Source organism: Ptychodera flava, chromosome 5 (assembly GCF_041260155.1).
Source record: "Ptychodera flava strain L36383 chromosome 5, AS_Pfla_20210202, whole genome shotgun sequence".
Taxonomy (NCBI): domain Eukaryota; kingdom Metazoa; phylum Hemichordata; class Enteropneusta; family Ptychoderidae; genus Ptychodera; species Ptychodera flava.
In genome coordinates this window covers 42,388,198-42,407,693 of record NC_091932.1, presented here as the reverse complement: position 1 = coordinate 42,407,693, position 19,496 = coordinate 42,388,198, and the positions used below count along the sequence as shown (strand labels likewise).

Genomic DNA, 19,496 nt, shown 5'->3' with positions numbered 1-19,496 from the left:
GAAAAAAGCTTTACCCTTTCATGGCACTTCAAATGCAAGGGTTAGAAAATCCGGTTGCAGACAAACGTCAAAACAAAACCATCATGTATTATAACCAACACTTACAGTTCAGTAGACGGTTCTGGAGTATAAGACTGCCATTGTAGAAATAAGACATGTACATAATGTCATCATTGCCAAATTTAAAGTTTCCATCTCTGAGGAGAAGTAACTGTTACGAATAACTATGCACAGCTCTTTCAATAGTATTACCGTTGGGACAGTGATGACGTAGACTGACAAGTACAAAGGTCCTATGTTTAGATAAGGGGACAGAGTTGTTTGTTCTTCTTTAATTAATTAACTTCGACTTTGTTTGACAGATAACACAGTCTGTCAATTACGATAGGGGTGGAAACAGAGGCATAGATTGGGCCTCGACGGCGCCTAACATGTAATAGCATATGGCCTATCAGAAAAATCAAAAAAAAATTCGAAAAAACAAGTGTTAACAGCCCCAAGTTCCGCTACGCTATACACGGCTGGCTCAGTGAGCGCGCTTGTTAGAAATACCATTGAGGGCGCATAACTGCGTAGCGAACAAAGGGGCTGTGAGAGAGTCTAGTGTTTTACTAAGCCTGTTATGCATACATTCTTCAAACACATGAAATTAAAATTCATGGCAAAACATGTGATGGTCCCAGGAGTGAGAAAATTCATCCAATATTTGATATTCTAACTTAATTATCAACAAATGATTGATTTTGCACTCTAGTTTGCTAGTCCTGTAGTCTAAGTTTGCTGGTTTTGTAGTCATTTGCTAGTCCTGCAGTCTAGTTTGCTAGTCTTGCAGTCTAGTTAGCTAGTCCTATAGTCTAAGTTTGCTGGTTTTGTAGTCATTTGCTGGTCTTGCAGTCTAGTTAGCTAGTCTTGCAGCCTAGTTAGCTAGTCCTATAGTCTAAGTTTGCTGGTCCTGTAGTCATTTGCTGGTCTTGCAGTCTAGTTAGCTAGTCTTGCACTCTAGTTTGCTAGTCCTGCAGTCTAGTTTGCTAGTCTTGAAGTCTTAGCTAGTCCTGTAGTATAAGTTTGTTGGTCCTGTAGTCATTTGCTAGTCCTACAGTCTACTCTGCAGGTCTAAGTCCATCCAACCAGCAGAATTGCAAATTAACTTCTCTTGACAGAACACTCAAAACATTATATTTGAAGAACAACAACCTTATCTGAGTACACACAATACTAACTCGTTGACAGTATCTTTGTGAAATCCAATGTCGTTGACCTTCCACTTCTTATGCCAATAGTTGCCTTCACGTTCTTCCTTTGCTCGATCTCCCTCCATTTTATGTCGATCACTTACTGAAAATAAAATTGCAAAAACTACAGTAACAATACATGTACAGAAACACATGAAAATAATTGTATCATTTAGTTTTTCCTTGACTTTCAATGTAATGGAAGCATCTACCATGGACATATCTGTCCTCAAGTTTGCTGATTTTTCTCATGTTACAGTAAAAACCCCAAAGAACACATAATGAGTTGAATAATGTTTAAGTTATGCATCTATCCATGGTCTCAAGGTATGACAGTTAACTTGAACTTCAAATGTAGGTAAATTTTAGATCACTTGTTTCTCCAATACCAAAGTTGCTGAAATTATAGTTAATGATGTATTGGTAGTTACACTATTATGTACTGCTAATTACTTTCTACTCATTGTTCCAATACTAGAAGGTCACTCCCATCATTTTGCCAACATGGCTTTACATTCAATAACTGTCCAAATTATCATGGAAATATTCACATGATTTGAAAATAATCATCGCTTTATATAATTTGGTCATGCCATGATTGTGCATCACATTAAGAATATGCTACTGACATCAGGTATCAAAATTAACCATTTTACACAATAGCTGAGTGGAAAACCATTTCCAAAAACTGTTACCAGTCCAAGGAACACATTTGTAAGTCCGCTTTCACTCCAGCCATGTGGTTAACCCTTATAGTGCCAAAGTCGATTTTTGTTGCCGTTATACAATATAAAGCCAACAATTTCTTTCAGATGTAGACAATTTTTTTCTGATTTTTCCCAAAATTTTGGTCAAAAAGTGTAGCCCACGAGAATTATGTCCATTAAGTCCAAAATCATGGAAAAAATTACAGAAAAATTCATAAAAGTTGGTAAAATGTTGCCCTGATATTTTGGGGGAGGAAGATTACAGTGCTCAAAGACAAAGGGTTAATATTGATTTATTATATGATTACTGTTTCTGACAATCTGACAAAAAATAATATAAACAGTGTCACACTAACAGCATCTACACTGTATAAAGTTCATCAAGTCAGCCAGGAAACAGTACCAGTGCATGAAAGCACTTTTAAATCAAAATTTTGTATGAATATGAACCACAAAATATTAAATTTTCTTTGTAAATTGGATAATCAGTGCAAAAGAAATTGAAATGATACAAATTGGTACACTACCAGGGCTCGAAATTAGCAGTAGTCCCGCGTCCACAGACTACCAACTTTTTCCTGGGGCTACCAAAACCCATAAAATGGTGGCCCACACGGACTACCAAAGTCTGGGACATAAATTACTTAGTGAGCGACATGTTGATCGCTGTGAGATGACCGACGCTAATACAGTCAACCCAGTTATGAAAATTGAAAGGCGACAGTGCAGTCGCATTTGTTGGGACAAACTTTCAATAAAATGTCATTATGTTAACTGATGTACTTGGATGACAGGATGAAATGATGGCCAATGAAAATTTATTTTCATTGTTATTTAATCACAATGTATCAATCACAATTAAACACAAAATTATTCATACTGCAAAGAAAAAGTTGTTGGGCCATCCACAAATTACGCTTTCCAGAGTGTACGAGATCATCGCATGATAGTGTACTATGGTGGAGAAATATAGCCAATTGCCACGAAAGTATTTGGAACATGACTGTACCAAGTTGCCATCCTGAAATTCATAGCCCATCTATTTTTAGCCATGTTATGTTTACACGTGCTGAGTGAAAAGTCGTCATGGCGAACATCAAAATGTGTGAATAGGTCGTCAAACTTTGAGGCATCACCGTTGTTCACTGCACATGCTATACCATTCTCCTAAGGCTATGATCTGCAGGTATTGATGTCAATTGACTAGAAAATTCACTTCCTGGATAGAATCATGCAAAATAAATCTTTCATTGTCTGGATATAAATAAAAATATCCTTTACAAAAAAACTTCATTCAGGCATGGGCTACCAGACCTTGTCACTGGGCTACCAACTCTAGAAAATGGTAGCCCAATGGGACTACCACGGAAAAAAGTTAATTTCGAGCCCTGACTACACTACATACCATCAATTTTTTATCATGCACAATGGCACTTAAGAGAAGATTTAGCATGAATAAATTGCAGCTGATTACCCATTGTTCACTATTTTTAAAATTTCATTAGGTTTAGAAACGATAAAATATCTGCAAACCATATGTTGGAGCAAACATTCTCTTTAGTTTTACATTCATGGTTGTACGCTGAGCTTTCATTCCATGACAAATTCCAGTTAAAAAGTGGTAGTCCCATAAGGGACAACCATTTCCAGAAATTGGCGATTCTAAGGCAAGGTTTGTTTGTCCTTGAACCAGGAAGTATACCATTAATTTTCAGCCCTGTTGATGACTCAAGTACTTCAGAAAGTGGGTTGATAGTAAATTGCGTCTCAATTCTACAATAATACGAGTATACTCTATCCCAAATTTTGACGGGATCTAGCACTGCTTGTGGTTTACTCCAGTCAAAGCCAGTGTATAAACCATGAAAAAATGAATCCAATTGGTTTCAGGGACCTTTGTTTTATCTAACCACATATGACTGTGGACCTTCAGCATTGCCCAGTTCAGAAACCATATTTTGTCTAGGTCAATCAACATGATGTGAGGCAAAAGTAGCAGATATTCTGACTCTCAGGCTTTAACAGCATCCTTCAGGGTGCTCATTTTGAATCTTTATATGGTGTAAGTAAAGTTTTCACCAGCTCAGTTTTGTGACAATCATAAATTATATATTTCCCCATAGAGATATCTGCGATAACACTAGAAATTGACAGTCATTTTAAATTTCAAATATCAGTAAATATGGGGTAATTTGTCCTTCTAGTACCAAATTTGCATGGTGACCCTTAGCTGTGGAAACGCAGCTATCTGTTGGCGGGGTAGCGGGGATCGCTATGCGGGGTTGACCTTTAACCCGCATAGCGATCCCCGCTACCCCGCCAACAGATAGCTGCATTTCCACAGCTAGGTGACCCTAGATATTTTTATTGATTTTTAATTAAAGACAATGGTCAAAAGTTTCCCAGAGAAAAGTTTAAGAAAAGTTGAAGTCTTTCTTTTCGAGGCCAAAACTATCAGTGCTTTATGGTAGAATGTGCCTTGGGGACACATTTTGACTTTTAAAATTTTCCAATTCTTTCCTGATCTACCACTTCTAGGGAATCACATTGAAGCCTTAGGAGAAAAAAAATCTTTCACACTCTAAGATTTTTGAAAATCTAATATTCATTTTTTCCCTATAGAGTTAACACCAGGATGGTGGTCAATCTGAATTTTATATCTGTAAATCTTCGGTAATTTGTTGCTCCAGTACAAAATTTGCACTGTGACCCCTGATTGAAAGAGAATGCTTGAATTAGTCCTTGAGGAAAGTTTGAGCAAAAGTTTTTTTGCCTTTCAATTGTGAGGCCCATACTACCTTAACTTTAATATTTATCACGAGGCCTCGTCGTTATGTGCAATGCTATATTTGGTATTATAATATGCTTAGCTGGAATCCGGCAATCTGATTGGCTGGAGCCGGGGTTTATATTCTCAACAAGAAGACCTGCGCGCCGCGTAACAAATTTCGAACGCCCACTTGAGAGCTCAACGCGCCATAGAGTGTCGAACAAGTCTATGGCTTCAGATTGATTTTGATTGTTAAATTTTAGTCTATTGCAGCTTGACGAACCAACAAATGAAGAGTTTCTGTAAGGAGCGGAGGCTATGTAACAACAACATGATTTGTTAAAAGTTTTTTGAGCGTTTTTTTAAGTAAAATTCTTCAAGCTCGATGTCTAATCGCGATATCGATGCGTTGCGTAACCGTATTTTCTGATTCAACTGTGCACGCGCGCGCGTTCGAAACGTTCTTTTTAGAGTTTGTATGAGGCTGGGCGCTCCTGAACTCTCGTTCCAACTTCGGCCCTAAATAACGAAATTGCCCACTTGTTTTTAACTTTAACATATTATAATTCAAATTCACTGGCATTGTAAAATCTATAGCAATTGTACCCCTCCCGGCCAATGGAATCCAACTGTACACTCCAAAAGGTACATCATCTTCGCAAAGGTCTCTTGTCCGGGCAGCTGGATGCTCCCCTAAATCAGAATGTTTAGTCTAACGACCCGTGCGGGCGGGCGATGCCCTCCCACAGAACAGAAGGTCAGAAGTTACGAAACACCATGGGAGGATGGTGACCTCCACAACACACTGTCAATGAGCGCATGGAGGTAAAAAAGATCATCCATGCTGGGAGGCAGTACGCTCGTACCTCTATGATAAAACTATCGCTTTCGGCTTCAATCATGACTTCGCAAAGCCACTTTTGCTTGCTGTATAATAAGGGCAAGAGGACTGGACAAAGCGACGATCGGATCGCGCTAACGGCTAGCTGAGTTACGAAGTGGTTTAGATTTCGTCTACTCACTTGCTTTCCTATGCTCTTTCACTGCAGGGTTTAGGATTTATCGTAGCACACGTCTATTCTGTGCAAACTTCCACATTCAGATCTATACAGACCAGTGTGAACTTCCTCCGACCTTGGTGTATCTCCTATGGTGCATGTACACGCCACAGGCTTTCTACTGAATGCCTCACCGCCACTGATGATATAACGATAACATTCATGAGTGTCGCTCACTTGATTGTGCCAATTTGTGGCGCCTACTACAAAAGGTCAAAGTTCGTACAGGCAAAGCACAGGCGCTCCGCAGCTGGGTAGTCTGCTAAGTAGATCGATTTTCGGCTCGATCTATCGATCCCGCAGTCGATATGCCCGCCACTGTAACCTAAATACTCACAAGGTTGCAGTGGCTGGCATATCGACTACGGGATCGATAGATCGAGCCGAACATCGATCTACTCAGCAGATTACCCATCTATGGAGCGCCTGTGAGGCAAAGGCTTTGGCCAGGTTTATTCAGAGTCAGTGACGCAGAATTGTAAAATAAGAATAAAATTTGTTTTAATATTTAGGGTAGCCTAATTGTGATTAAATTCTTACTTTTTTTTTCAAATCCCGCTCAATTCCATTCAAAAACAAAAAGGCAAATCCCCCTGTCTATATTATGATAAATATTTTTCAAACCCCCCCCAAAAAAAAAACAAAAGCAAAACAAAACAAACAAACTACCGTTACTATCCGTAAACAGTTGTGTTTTGCCATATGGACTCCTTTAATCTTCTGAACCCAGGTCGGATGAAAATATCCATATCATGGCGTATTTAGTTCAATGCATTTAATAGAATAACACCAGTCCAACAATACGATATTTATAATTATGAGTCTGATCCTAACCCGGGTGATCCTAAGCTTATAGCGTTGAATGTTTTCTCAAGATCTCTTCTCGTTTTCTATTCGGTTTCTTTATTGTTAAGCGTAAATAAAAGGACTCTTCACGCACATCTTTCGATCTTGAAGTATCTCTTCTGGTAAAATGTGCATCTCCATGGAGCTGTTTCGGGAAATTTCGAGTGGTATAAAATACGACCAAGCTGCCATCTTAAATTTTCTGAGGAAACTAAAAACAGTTTTCTTTTGTAATTGTGTACGTACAATGTCACTAGAATCGAACGTTGGCATTTAACCTGCTTTCCACGTGCCTGTTATTAACATTTCCGAGAAAAAAAATGCGAGCGCTATGTGATATTGGTCTTAAGCTTCATATATGATTTTGGTAAGGTTTGCGCATTTGCGAACCATTAATTCATTTTCGCGATACCATGGTTTTATTTACCGTGTCTAAAACCGGGGTTGAACATATGCATGGTCACCCATTCATTATCTTTCAACATGTCAAACATTATAAATTGTATCTCGCATTGAACGAAATTCATGAAAAAATGGCATACTTTGTCCCTTTACTACTTCGCTATGGGAACAAGTAGGAGAAAAGTTCAACTCGCAATCTTAATACTATAGCCAAATTATAGAGCACAGTGTTTTAAAATCTTCATCAAAACATAGAACCGCATTAGGCCGTATACCAGTAGTTTTGCACATATCATGAATAGACCCTTCACTATCAAGTTTACTCATATGGCATTCCATTGAATAGGTCGATTGAAAAGTAGGCTAAATTGGAATTTGAAATTTATAAAACACACAGAAGTATGAAACATTACATAAAAAGCTGTATTCTCCCTAAATCAATATACGGTTATAAATTTACAAAATAATAGCATCACCAGCCCAACTTCTTGTCACTTTGCTAGAAGAGTCTCGTTGGTCGACAACAGACATAAAATCAGTAAATGAGAAATGGACGATAAAGGATCAAAGTTTAAATAATCGCCTTTATTTTATGTAAACCAGTCGTCATGTTATGTTTATCCTATGATGCTATTGATAATTTTTACGCAGAGTCAAACAGCCATGGAGACTGTTGACAAGTCGAATACTGGGTATTTTGACATGGAGAGTATACAGGAAAGTGAATTTCACAAACGGTACAAAATATAATGGAAAATATACCAAAAATTACAGTTAATGGAGCGTTGAACTTGAAGTAGGACGATGCCCAGATAAGCTTAATGTAATGTCGGACAACAGAGCATAAAAAAGGTTACATATGATGGCAATTTAGAAAAGAAATGATTGTAACATTAATCCCCAATAGCTGCGAATTATATGATTTTTTTAATGATTTTATTTTCAAACCAACATCGGTTCGTGTAAATGTAAGTGACTGAAGGGCATGTATTGACTTATCACTGCTGCCTGATTTGGAACACGAGTTTAACAAGTTAACTAAATAAACTGGTGCCGCAACCGTAAAATGGCACACCATAGAAAAGTACAAAAAATGCAGTATATTTCATGCACATCCAAGAAAACAAACATGATGCCATTTACTTGAATGCACCCACACGATGGCCGACAGTATGTTGTCGTAATCTTTATTTTCTCTGTCACATGATTGGTTTTTGAAAATGGCGGGAAATCTAAAATGATGGTAAAACGTTTGAATTTACATGCCACTTTCGATACTTATGACAGTGTTATACACCTTTTAGTCTTTAATGGGTCTTATTCAAAGAAAACTCTTGAAAAACTCAGGATATTTTGAGATCGGTTTATTACACATTCGCAGCTATTGGGGCTTTAGGGATGGACCATTAGATCTTGGGAGGGGTGGTCAAAAACAGAAAAAAAATCGAACCAAAAAATTAAGGAAAAAATCATTCAGACTTGCTTGAAAAATAAAAAAATCTTAATGCAAGAAAATAATAAATCTGACAGTTTACTTAGAAAAAACTTAACACATGACTCACTTGGAAAAAAAAATCAAAAATTTACAATTGTAAAAAAATGTTCACAATCTGATTGTGACCACCCTCACCTGCCAAGATCTCACGGTCCATCCCTTATAATTAGTTCCGGGAAACCTCGACGCCGATAGGTTTGTCATAGACTTTAAAGTCTATGGTTTTGTAGCTGGCTCGTTACCTTTTTAGTTATCAATTCTTGAGCAAATGTACGACTTCCGAAAAGTTTAGTATTACAACTTCAATAGTCTTATTAACTTCTACTATCTGTAATCGATAGTTTAATGACATTTTGAATAGTGATATGGTATAGCAGCACTACTCGGAGAATCGCTCCAAATTACCCAGAATAGTTGAGACAGCCTGGTATAATTTGCCTGGAATTTCCGTCTCTCGATTCACTTTATAAAGCCAGTTTCTTTAGAAAGTCGCACGTCAAGATCGATTGTTAGGCATAAATACCATGATGTACATACATTCTTTGAGTTGCTTTTGTCTGGTAGCCAATATTGGACACTTGAATAGGACAAAAATCGACAAAAAATACTTTTGTCTAACAGTTGTTCGCTCAAACCTGAAGTGTCTTCCGTTGTTGTTGTTTTTTGTGCATCACTGTATGTCATGCAAATTTCATATTCAGCGTTTAAGTACATACAAAGTACATCTAGAAAAGTCGTACCATGAACACAACTTTCCGCCAAATTTACTCAAAAGGCACAAAGAGGACATGAAAATGTGTCTTGATTGTGTTATTTGTACAGAGAACTACACAGCTATGATTATGCTTAGGTTCCATAAAGTCGAACCCAGTATTAGCCGTCATCCCTGTATTATTTCACAGGGTGAAATACATTTTATGATCTTGGGAAAACTAAGAAAGTGGAATTATTTTTACTTCAATAGCTTTCAAATGAACCCCCATAAGTGGTAGACCTGAAAAGACTTTTCAAGTGTGCGAAATTAACGTCGGTCCGACGGTCCGAGACCGACAGATTTCTCGTCGGGCCGAAAGTTTTTAGCAACATGTCGGTCCTTATGACCGACTGGAATTTGGAATAAATGATGAAAATTTCTCCATCAAGACCTGTAACAGATGCAGATGATGACTGACTCTGAATCATGTGATTCAGACTTGAATGTCAGGCACCTATCAATGTTTTCCACCGTGGGACTGCGGGGCAACAGGGGATATTGATCGCACTTCGTGTCCTGGTAGTGGGGAATTCGATCTCTATGGTACGCCAGACCGGGGGGTTGACAATGTCGCAACATAGTAATTTTTGGTCTTGCGACTTTTTACTTTTACTATGATTTACTATGATTTACCATGATTGCCATGGAAGAAACCATGGCAAGATAGGGAAGGAAGCCTTAAAGGCTTATATAATCCCTCATTCTGTTCATATGCTGGTCCAGTCTTATTTTAAATTAAAGTCACACACAGTTTTGGCTTGAATAACATGCTCAGGCAAGTCATTCCAGTGGGATACAGTCCGTTGAGTGAAAAAAATTCCTAGTATCCTATCTGACAGTTGATTTGGCAAGCTTTAGTGAGTGTCCTCTGGTTTTGCTTGATGCTGCCCACTCTCCGAAAAACCTGAACCATGTCCCCACGACGACGTCTTTCCTCCAAAGTAGTTAAGCTCAAAGCCTTTAACCTGTCGTTGTAACACAAATGCTGCAGTTCCGGTATTAACTTAGTAACTCTTCTTTGTATGTTCTCAAGTAGATCTATGTCCTTCCTGTAATATGGGTTCCAACATTGAATTGCATACTCCAAGTGTGGCCTGATAAGGGATTTGTATAGTTTCATGATGATATATTTTGATTTGTACGTTATGTTCCTTTTAATCATTCCAAGTGTTCTGTTTGCTTTCATTGCTGCTGCTACACATTGATTGCTTGGCTTTAGTGAGTTATGAATTAAAACACCCAAGTCATTTTCTTCTGTTGCAACTTTCAGCTGCATGTCATTCATTGTGTAGTCATATGCTGGATTTGTTTTGCCAATGTGCATTACGAAGAGTCTAATCCCCTCGATCGACGCACAGAGCACGGTGCAGCTGATTAGTAGACATTCAGATCAGTATGAATTACGTCCGTGCATGCAGATTCTAGCAATGGAATGCATTGATTTTGGTGCAACAATGTGACACAATATTATAATAATACTCGTCTAGTGAGTGTAAGCCTGGTAACGTTAGCATATCTGTGTCATATGATAACAAGTCCCAGAATCACTTCACTAGTTCCACACTTTAAGTGTTTGGAATTTACATGTACACAAATGTACATAATAGGCCTACAGCCCTGCGTTTTATCAGACTGACTCCGTTTTCTTTGCTTTAATTTTCCATTTAAGCGTTCAAAACATGAGGGACCGTTCAGTTTTACGGCGGGGGGCCGGCAAAATCTTGTCGCCGGTGTTCAAAAAAACATAGACCCCCCCTGCATTTTTCGCGAAAAAATCATGACCCCCCCCCCTTTGTCAGACGAAAAAATTTGATGACCCCCCCCCCCCCCCTGAAAAATAACCAAAACCCATATGTCAAATTTACCCGCACAGTTTGGATTTGAACTCCAGTACGCGGCGCACTTTATTCGTGTAGCAGAGATGCCAGTGCACAAACTTCTCAGCCACATCCATGCAAACGTCTGTTAATTAGGACGACTGTAAGGCAATTTTTAACTTCATTTCCATAGACAACTTATGTCCATGGACATTGTATAAAGTAAACTTTATTGGAGTGGTTCGCCAAAGGCAGCCCTCCGGTTAAGATGGTCATGGGCCATTACGTAAAGTCAACTTTATTCTAGTGGGCAACCAAAGGTGGCCGCTGGTAAAAATAGGGTCGATCATGGCCATTGCACGAAGTAAAGTTTACTGAACAGGGCCGCTGAAGGCGTCCGGCCGTTAAGATGGTCATGGGGTATTACAATAAAGTCAATTTATTGTAGTAGGCCGCCGCAGGCGGCCCGCCGGTAAAGAGGGTCGATCATGGCCATTGCATGAAGTAAACCTAATTGGAGTGGGCCACCAAAGGCGTCTGCCCGTTAAGAGGGTCATGGGTAATACATAAAGTATATTTATTGTAGTGGGCCGCCGAAGGCAGCCCGCCGGTAAAGAGGGTTGATCATGGCCATTGCATGAAGTAAACCTAATTGGAGTGGGCCACCAAAGGCGTCTGCCCGTTAAGAGGGTCATGGGTAATACATAAAGTATATTTATTGTAGTGGGCCGCCGAAGGCGGCCCGCCGGTAAAGAGGGTCGATCATGGCCATGGCATAAAGTGAACTTTATTGTAGGTATTATGTTTTTGAAAATGTGGTGACCCCCCCTTTCCTACCAGTGAAAAAGTGATGACCCCCCTTCGCGGATTCCAAAATTATGATGACCCCCCTGGATTTTGCCGGCCCCCCGGCCGTAAAAACTGAACGGTCCCTAAGCCGTTCATAGAAGAGTTTAAGACAAAAACCTACTAAGAGAACAGCGCTGTTGACTAATAAACATATTTGGTTTTGAACATGGAGGTATATTTTACCTCCATGGTTTTGAACTACGCCCGATACAAGGACTAGATGTTACACGACAGCCTATAAAGTGTGCTACATCATACATGGAGTCGGCAGGCAAGTTCACGTTTCGCTGCGTTTGTTTGTGGACCGCTAGGACATCTTGCTTGCTCGTTGGTCTTCAACCAAAGTTCACAAGGCCGACTGTTACCACGATATATCGTGATAACAAGTGTACATTTTATAAAACAGAGCGGCCTTAATATCATTAACAATTTTGTCGAGTTGCACGATCCGTCGTGTATACTCTCAGAGGATGAGAGTAGGGCTTCGAATTGTTTCAATGTATACCGTTTTACGGCAGTTAGGCAAACTCGCCGTCATCCTGGACTGTATAGGCCTAAATGTCGCAAAAATTACGTCTTTTAAGATTTTACGGTATCATTAACTGATCGTGTCGATGGTTTTCAGCAGTATCGAGTGTCTGTCAAACTTTTCAGAGTCATTTTAATAACTTTAAGCTTTCAAAGGGCGATGAGACCCAGCAATCACTCAGGCAAAACTTTTCGATCAGAAAATATGTGCCATTCATGCTGTCTGCAAAAAGTTACGACACTTGTCCTTTAATTAAAAGTATAACTTCATCTGTTTCTTCATAAATGCAACAGAGTCATATTTAAGCATATTTATTTATTGAAAAATTTTGAAAGTAATCCATACGTCATATAAAAATACATACCAGGTATTTTCTCCCTTCTGTTTTACGTTACAATTAAAAAGTCGTAGTGATCAATGTTTGCTTAAAAAATTATTCATACACTCCCCTTACTCATGACTGTTTTCAGGGTACTAAAGTTATTCACTCACTCTTCTTCCACCTGCGTTGGCTTATTTCAGAAGTGATTTTCAGCTCGCCAACCATTTTCAAATCACAATATCACATGCCCTGGTGTAGTGTACAATTGTACACAGCAATATAGAGTACACCATTCCCCATAGAAAATCGCTTTCATTATCCACATGTAGCCAGTGCATGAGCCTGTATTCCCCGGCCCCTGGGTGTTTGACATCATTTTATAGTCCGAGAGTGGGGGATTTGACATGGCAAGAAAAAATGTCAAATTCTCCTGTCAGTCCAATAGTCCCCCCCCCACCGTGATGGAAAACATTGATAAATGTGTGCGCATGACAGATCCTGTCAGATTCCAGATCATGTAGATGAATATTTCATGATCATTCACTTACACTATTCTGCAATTTATGTGAACAATAGTCTTTTGGAGTGAATACTTGCTGACTCTATTGATAAAAGGACATGAAACATTAAATATTACAACATTCAAAAGCATAGTATTGGTGGAGAAGTTGACTTCAATGGTCGTTAACAACTGCCTTTATTGAGGACCGGCAGTTTTCTGTAAGGACCTGAAGCTTTGGCTTGGTGCAGGTCCTTATGACCTGAAGCTATTTTCTCTTAATTTCGCACACTGCTCATGTAAGAAATTTGTCCGAATATACGTTTCCAAGGGGCATTCTCCCTCAAACTGCGTAATGTCATTAACTACTGTTACACCTTTGGACCTAAAAAACTTGTTGTTCCGATAATTTGTAATTTGTAATTTGTAATATTACTTCAAGTCAATGCATCCATATATGGATTTTCATGCATTGAATAAAATACATGGACATATACAGAATAAAAATAAATAACTCAATAAAAAAACCAGCGGTTAAAAGTTATAAAACTACAAAACAAAAGATAAGCATAAAAAGTTGGTGAGCACCGTATAATCAATTAAAACAAGCAGGAAGTTGACATGCAGATCGGTCAAGAAAGAGCTCAGAAAAGAATAGTCAGGCACAGTAAAATATTTTAAATTATTGTATTGGCAATGGTGGATGAACAATATTTGAATGAGCGACTGTGGGCTTTAGAAACATGATATTTACTTCTGGTGTTATACTGGTGAATTGTTGAATTTTTTGTGAGAAGGTCAGACAAGTAGACAGGAACTTTTTTGTTGATACATTTGTGAACTAGATTTTTTAAGTGTTGGTCGTGTCTTTCCTGGATAGTTGGCCAGTTGAGTGAATTTCTGTAAGATGTAACATGGTCTGACTTTTTGAGTCCACACTGAATGCGAACTGCAAAATTAATTATGCGTTGTAGATTGCTTTTGAGAGTAATATTACAGTTGGAAAAGACAGTGTCACAGTAGTCTAAAAGGGAGAAAACTGTAGCTGAGATAACATTTTTGCGAACCTTTTCTGGAATACATCGTCTGACACGGGCCAATTTCGTCAGACGATAGCCACATGCTCGACGGAGGTAGGCAACATGGTTGGACCAGCTGAGTTCTTGGTCAAGTCTTAAACCTAAACAGGTAGCAGATGCTTTGATTGTAGTACTTTGATTGGAAAGAACTTTTATGTGATTTGGTATTTTCTTGAGTTGTTGCCTAGTACCGAAGAGCATGTATTGATATTTCGAAATGTTGGGTTTCAGAGAATTGGAATGGAACAAGTAGTTAGATGATGAATTTCATGTTCCAGATCATCGTGAAGGTTGTCAATATCAGAAATTGTGGACGCTTTTAGGATGTTTATGTCATCAGCAAAACCATAAATTGGTGTTGTGGAATGAAGCCATGTGGGGAGATCGTTAATGTAAAGTGAGAATAAAATTGGAACCCGACCTACCCTAAACTTTTATGAGCTACGTAAACACTGAAGGCAGAAAAAAGAAAGAAAAAACCTGTAAAATCACGTGTTCGTTACCTGGCATTTGATTTTTGCTGAAACGTGGATGTCTTTTATGTTTTTATAGTACATTTTTCTTGAAACGCTGTGGCCAGTGTTTGACCGCCCTGAGGGACTGGACGTAAATTAGCAGGGGGGAGGGCCGGGGGGATTAGGGGGAGGGTCACAAATTTTGAGCCTCTGTTTGGGGGAGGGTCACAATTTTTGAGCTCCTCTATGGGGGAGGGTCACAAATTTTTGGGCTTGTTGTCGGTGCACTAAAGTAGAAAGCAAATTGTTTGTATAGACAATTATGCTCGCATGACATCACTCGCACACTGCCTCTTAATTTCTATTAAGTGCTCATTCCCAATCCTCTGTGTATCTCTTCCCCACCATTATCTTAAATAGGATTGTCTCTCTTGTTGCTATTCTTATAGACATTAAGTTTATGGCAAATCCAATCTATTGTTCCTCAGCTAACCCGTGGCACTCTGGCTGCCCAGTGTACATGTAGTGTGTTTTGTTAATAAACATTGGACAGTGTTTTTGCTAAGATTGGGGAACATTGGGAAGCCTGGTAAAATTTTTGTTGTCCCCTAGTATAACTGCGCTGATATACCAAGGTAACCCTGGTAAAGTGACTGGGGAACCCCGGTAACATTTACCTATAGGTACCACCCTTAACAAAAACACTGCTGGATATTACCACAATATCTTACATTGTTCCACTGATGTAGTCAATCTTGAACCTATAACTATTTGACAATATTATTTATCATTCCACTTTTTGTTGATCAACAAAAGTTCCCTCTCTTTCATAAGCCACTTCCCTTTAAAGTTTAAGGCCAAGCTCCACCCTGCATCAGTCACTTTATAGGTACATGAATTTTAGTTTTTAGAGATACTATTGTTTCAAATTAAGAGCAAGCTTTGGTGTAATTAATAATTTTGATTCCAGAAAAGTGATTTTAGTATACTTAAATATTTAGGTACAGTCATTCTGATTGGTATGGCTACTTGTGGCATTTTTCAAGTTTATATTGGTTTTACCACGTGGGTACTATCTTTGGAATGGATACCCTTACCAAAAAGATAGCGCTATTTATAGTAGATATAGTGCTATTTTTGTAGGTTCTTAGGAGTTTTTGGTAGATCTGAAGAGGTGTTAAATAGGTGTCATTTTACTTGTAGGTCTTCAGGAATAAGTCTTGTTATGTATCTACTTAGTGCCTACTAACACCTATCTTACACCTACTTCTGTATATAGATGAACTGTAGGTGACAGATAGATTTGTGTAGGTAAAGCACACCTACATAAACCTATCATGACCTATCATGCACCTAATGGAAAATTGAGGCGCCCTCACAGGCAAACAAACGTAAAAGCCGTAGTTGAACTTTAAACCCTATTTGAATAAAGAATTCTGCCTACAGGGGTACACCCAATTGATCATTGCTTAGGGGATTTCCCGGCCTTTCTTATGATAAACGTTTGCCGGCTGCAGGCTGGTGAATATTTATGTGACCTTTGCGCTTGTTTTGGTTCCGTATTGCACCAAGTTTTCGACCTAAATGTTAAAATTGGCCGATCGGAGCGATAGCATGGAGGTTGGACATCGCATAGCTGACGTTTTTTGTGATAGCAGCATTGAGTCATTTTATGGTTTCACCGAGTCCCGACATCAAGGATGACATACCTCTCAGTCCTTTGATCGCCATGAATCGTCTGACAATAAAGTTGACGAAGACGGTGCAGCAATGATCAACCCGGAAATAACGCTGACATCGATTCAAGACCGACATCGTACGCTTCAACAACTTCAAGTTGCTGTAATTCTGACGACGATTTTGGTGAGTGGAGTCATGAATTTGAAACGAGAGATGGTTTGACGATAAGAACATTGATGTTTGGTCATGGCGGGAAGTTCGTAATCGGAGAATGACTGTACCTGTTGTAATATTGAACTACATCGTTACCCAAAGCCATGGAGGTACAATGAGATGGATGTGTGAATAAAACGATACGCGAACCAACTGAACAGCATGGAGGCGAAGCAAAATGATTCTAAGTCAAAATGGCCTGAGAACATCTTGAGACCCCGGAACATTTTGATTGAACATTTTCAACTTTGTTTGATTCGGACTGACACCACGATGGGTCTGGTTGATAATATGATATGCATTTTTTGTTTTTCAAATATTTTTGCTTGAATTTCTGGCCAACTTGATCCAGTGCCTGCTGTCAGTGCTATGCCGACATTGACAGAGTAATACATAAAAGAGATGATCCTGCATTTGACAAGCTTTGGAAAATTTGTCGAATTTTGTGGAACATGATCACCGGTAGAAAATGTGTGAATTCTGAGCGATGTTTGTCTGTAGATGAAACCATGGTCAAGTTCAAGGGACGTATATTATTCCACAGAAACAAGCCAACTAAAAGCATGTAAGTTAACTGGAGTCTAAGCACAAGCACATAAAAAATAAATTTCTTGTGAAATTTTCGAAAGAAAGATTGCTAAAATTCTTAATTCATAAATTGTAATGTTACTTGATCAAATGTGCATTTCATGCTTTTTAGAATATAGTTACTGTGGTCACATACATTGTCTTCTTCGAAATTTCTTATTGTGTTGCTTGAGACCACAAATCTTTCAGCAACTCGTATTCATTAACTGAAGTATCTGTAGTGACTCTTCACATTTGTGATATCGATATCCACTCATAAAACACCTTGGCAGGTACATCAAGTGACCTAAGGTTATCAACAGTGTGCAAATGATCTGATTTTGCATCTCAAAAATATTTCGTTGACATTACAACTTATCACCTATGATACACCTACTCCTTAGCTGTATTTTCATGATATGTGTATGTAGATTTTTGAAAGGAGTGACATGATTGGCCTCTGGGGCTATTGTAGGTAGTTGTGTAATAGATTAATGTAGGTCTATCATAGTTCACTAATAGGTGCTAGTTGTATCTTAGTAGGTGTGTTGCAGATTTATGTAGGCATGTTAGTAGGTCTGTACTAGGTACAAGGTAGGTGTCTGAGTAGGTGACTAGTAAATTGCTGTAGGTATCATGTAGGTTGAAATCCTTTTTTTCCAGGTGAGGCAAGTGGTAGGTGTACAGTAGATTTTCGTAGATATTTAAATGACTTAATTTGCATCTCATAAATATTTCGCTGAAATTACTACATATCGCCTATGATAGACCTACTTGTTAGCTTGTAGTTTTGTAATAGGTGTAGGTAGATTTTAAGTAGATGTCCATTGTTTCAGTTGGAAATAAAGCTCTGTTTACCGAACTTTCACCTATTTGTCACCTATTTGTCACCTCTGTAAAATAGCGCTATCACCTACTAAAAATAGCGCTATATTTTTGGTAAGGGTAATGTTCATTTGTGTTGTGATGGCAGGATATATGACATTTGTTGAAATTTAATTCGGGTAATTTATACAGTGAATCAGCCATGTTGATCACGTTTTCAGATTGAACTTGATTAAGTATGGTGAAATCCCAATGTCATTTCAGAATATGAAGACTTGATTGGCCATGAAATAGTGTTTGCCACTTCTGTGTCAAATCAGGATAAATCTATCCTCTATTATCTAGGCTGCTTTCTGTGATATGTTTAAAATGCAAAGAAACGAGGCACAAAAAATTGACAAAGTATTGTCAATGTTAAAAACACCTGGCTTGGAATTGTTTGCTTAAAATATGGCATAGCATTTCTGTTGACCTTTCCCCACAAACAGGGCAACAAGACTAAAACTTCTCATTGTGTACTGGAACACATAGTACATTTTGTAAAACTGGATTTGATATGAGTGCAATGAGCACATGTACAGGTATTTTCAGTTCTCTGACTACAGGTCTATCGGGAATATTACAAAATCCAGTGAATAATGGGGTCATGCACACATGTAGTTCTATATCTGTACCAGGAACACATTTTAAACATACATTGTACTTTCCCATATTTCCTCCCCGTGTAGAGATTGAACTGCTCAATACATTGAATATGATATCATTGTTGTGGAGATCAGTGTCACATTGTGTTTCTAGTATTCCCTCAATTGTCAATGTGATACATTCCAAAATAATGAATTTCATTGATATTTTGATAAATGTTAAATTATAATTCCTAAGAAAAAATGGCAGGCACATGCATGTGCATTAATATAAACATTTGAAGAGCATTATTTATTACAATCACTCTTAATGGAGTATAAGTGCGCTCTATTCCATTATGAGCCAATTTGGGCATTCATCATTGGAATTATTGGACAGTCTGTTGAATCATAACATTCCACATCTGCAGTTCAAAGCCAAAGTGAAAGGGTACATATTTACTGCCTACTTGACATGATATATGCCATTGACTTGGTGTAGCAGTCTAAGCCCTACGAGAATGGTAAGAGTATTCAGCTATTGGCTGCTTTGATTGCCTCCAACAACGGCATACTCATCACACAGGTGCAACCACAGTCGCAACGCAAAGGCCTATGCACCTGGTAGAGAGAGAGCTCTTTTGGGTAAGTAGTCTTTGCGTAGCGACGGTGGTACACATATCCTCCTAGCCACAGGCAGAGGGACTGTGTCCTAGCGTAGGACAATATTGCCGTTGTACCTTGTACCTCAATATTTGGACTGCTGTTTAGGTA

At 38.6% G+C, this 19,496-nt stretch overlaps 1 protein-coding gene across 4 annotated transcripts in view; it reads right to left on the bottom strand.

Moving 5' to 3' along the window:
• Nucleotides 1-5,953, bottom strand: part of LOC139134010 (probable thiopurine S-methyltransferase) — an 84,247-nt gene extending 78,294 nt beyond the window's left edge. For 2 of the 4 annotated variants that reach the window (XM_070700844.1, XM_070700845.1), the window contains exons 1-2: nucleotides 5,732-5,953; nucleotides 1,221-1,335 (exon numbers count right to left, since the gene is read on the bottom strand). In XM_070700844.1, coding sequence (XP_070556945.1) covers nucleotides 1,221-1,318 — 98 coding nt within the window. In that variant the 5' untranslated portion in view covers nucleotides 1,319-1,335; nucleotides 5,732-5,953. Of the gene's footprint in view, nucleotides 1-105; nucleotides 273-1,220; nucleotides 1,336-5,731 lie in introns of those variants that run through there. The other 2 variants (XM_070700846.1, XM_070700847.1) reach the window with 2 other exon arrangements.
• Nucleotides 5,954-19,496: the final 13,543 nt, after the last annotated feature.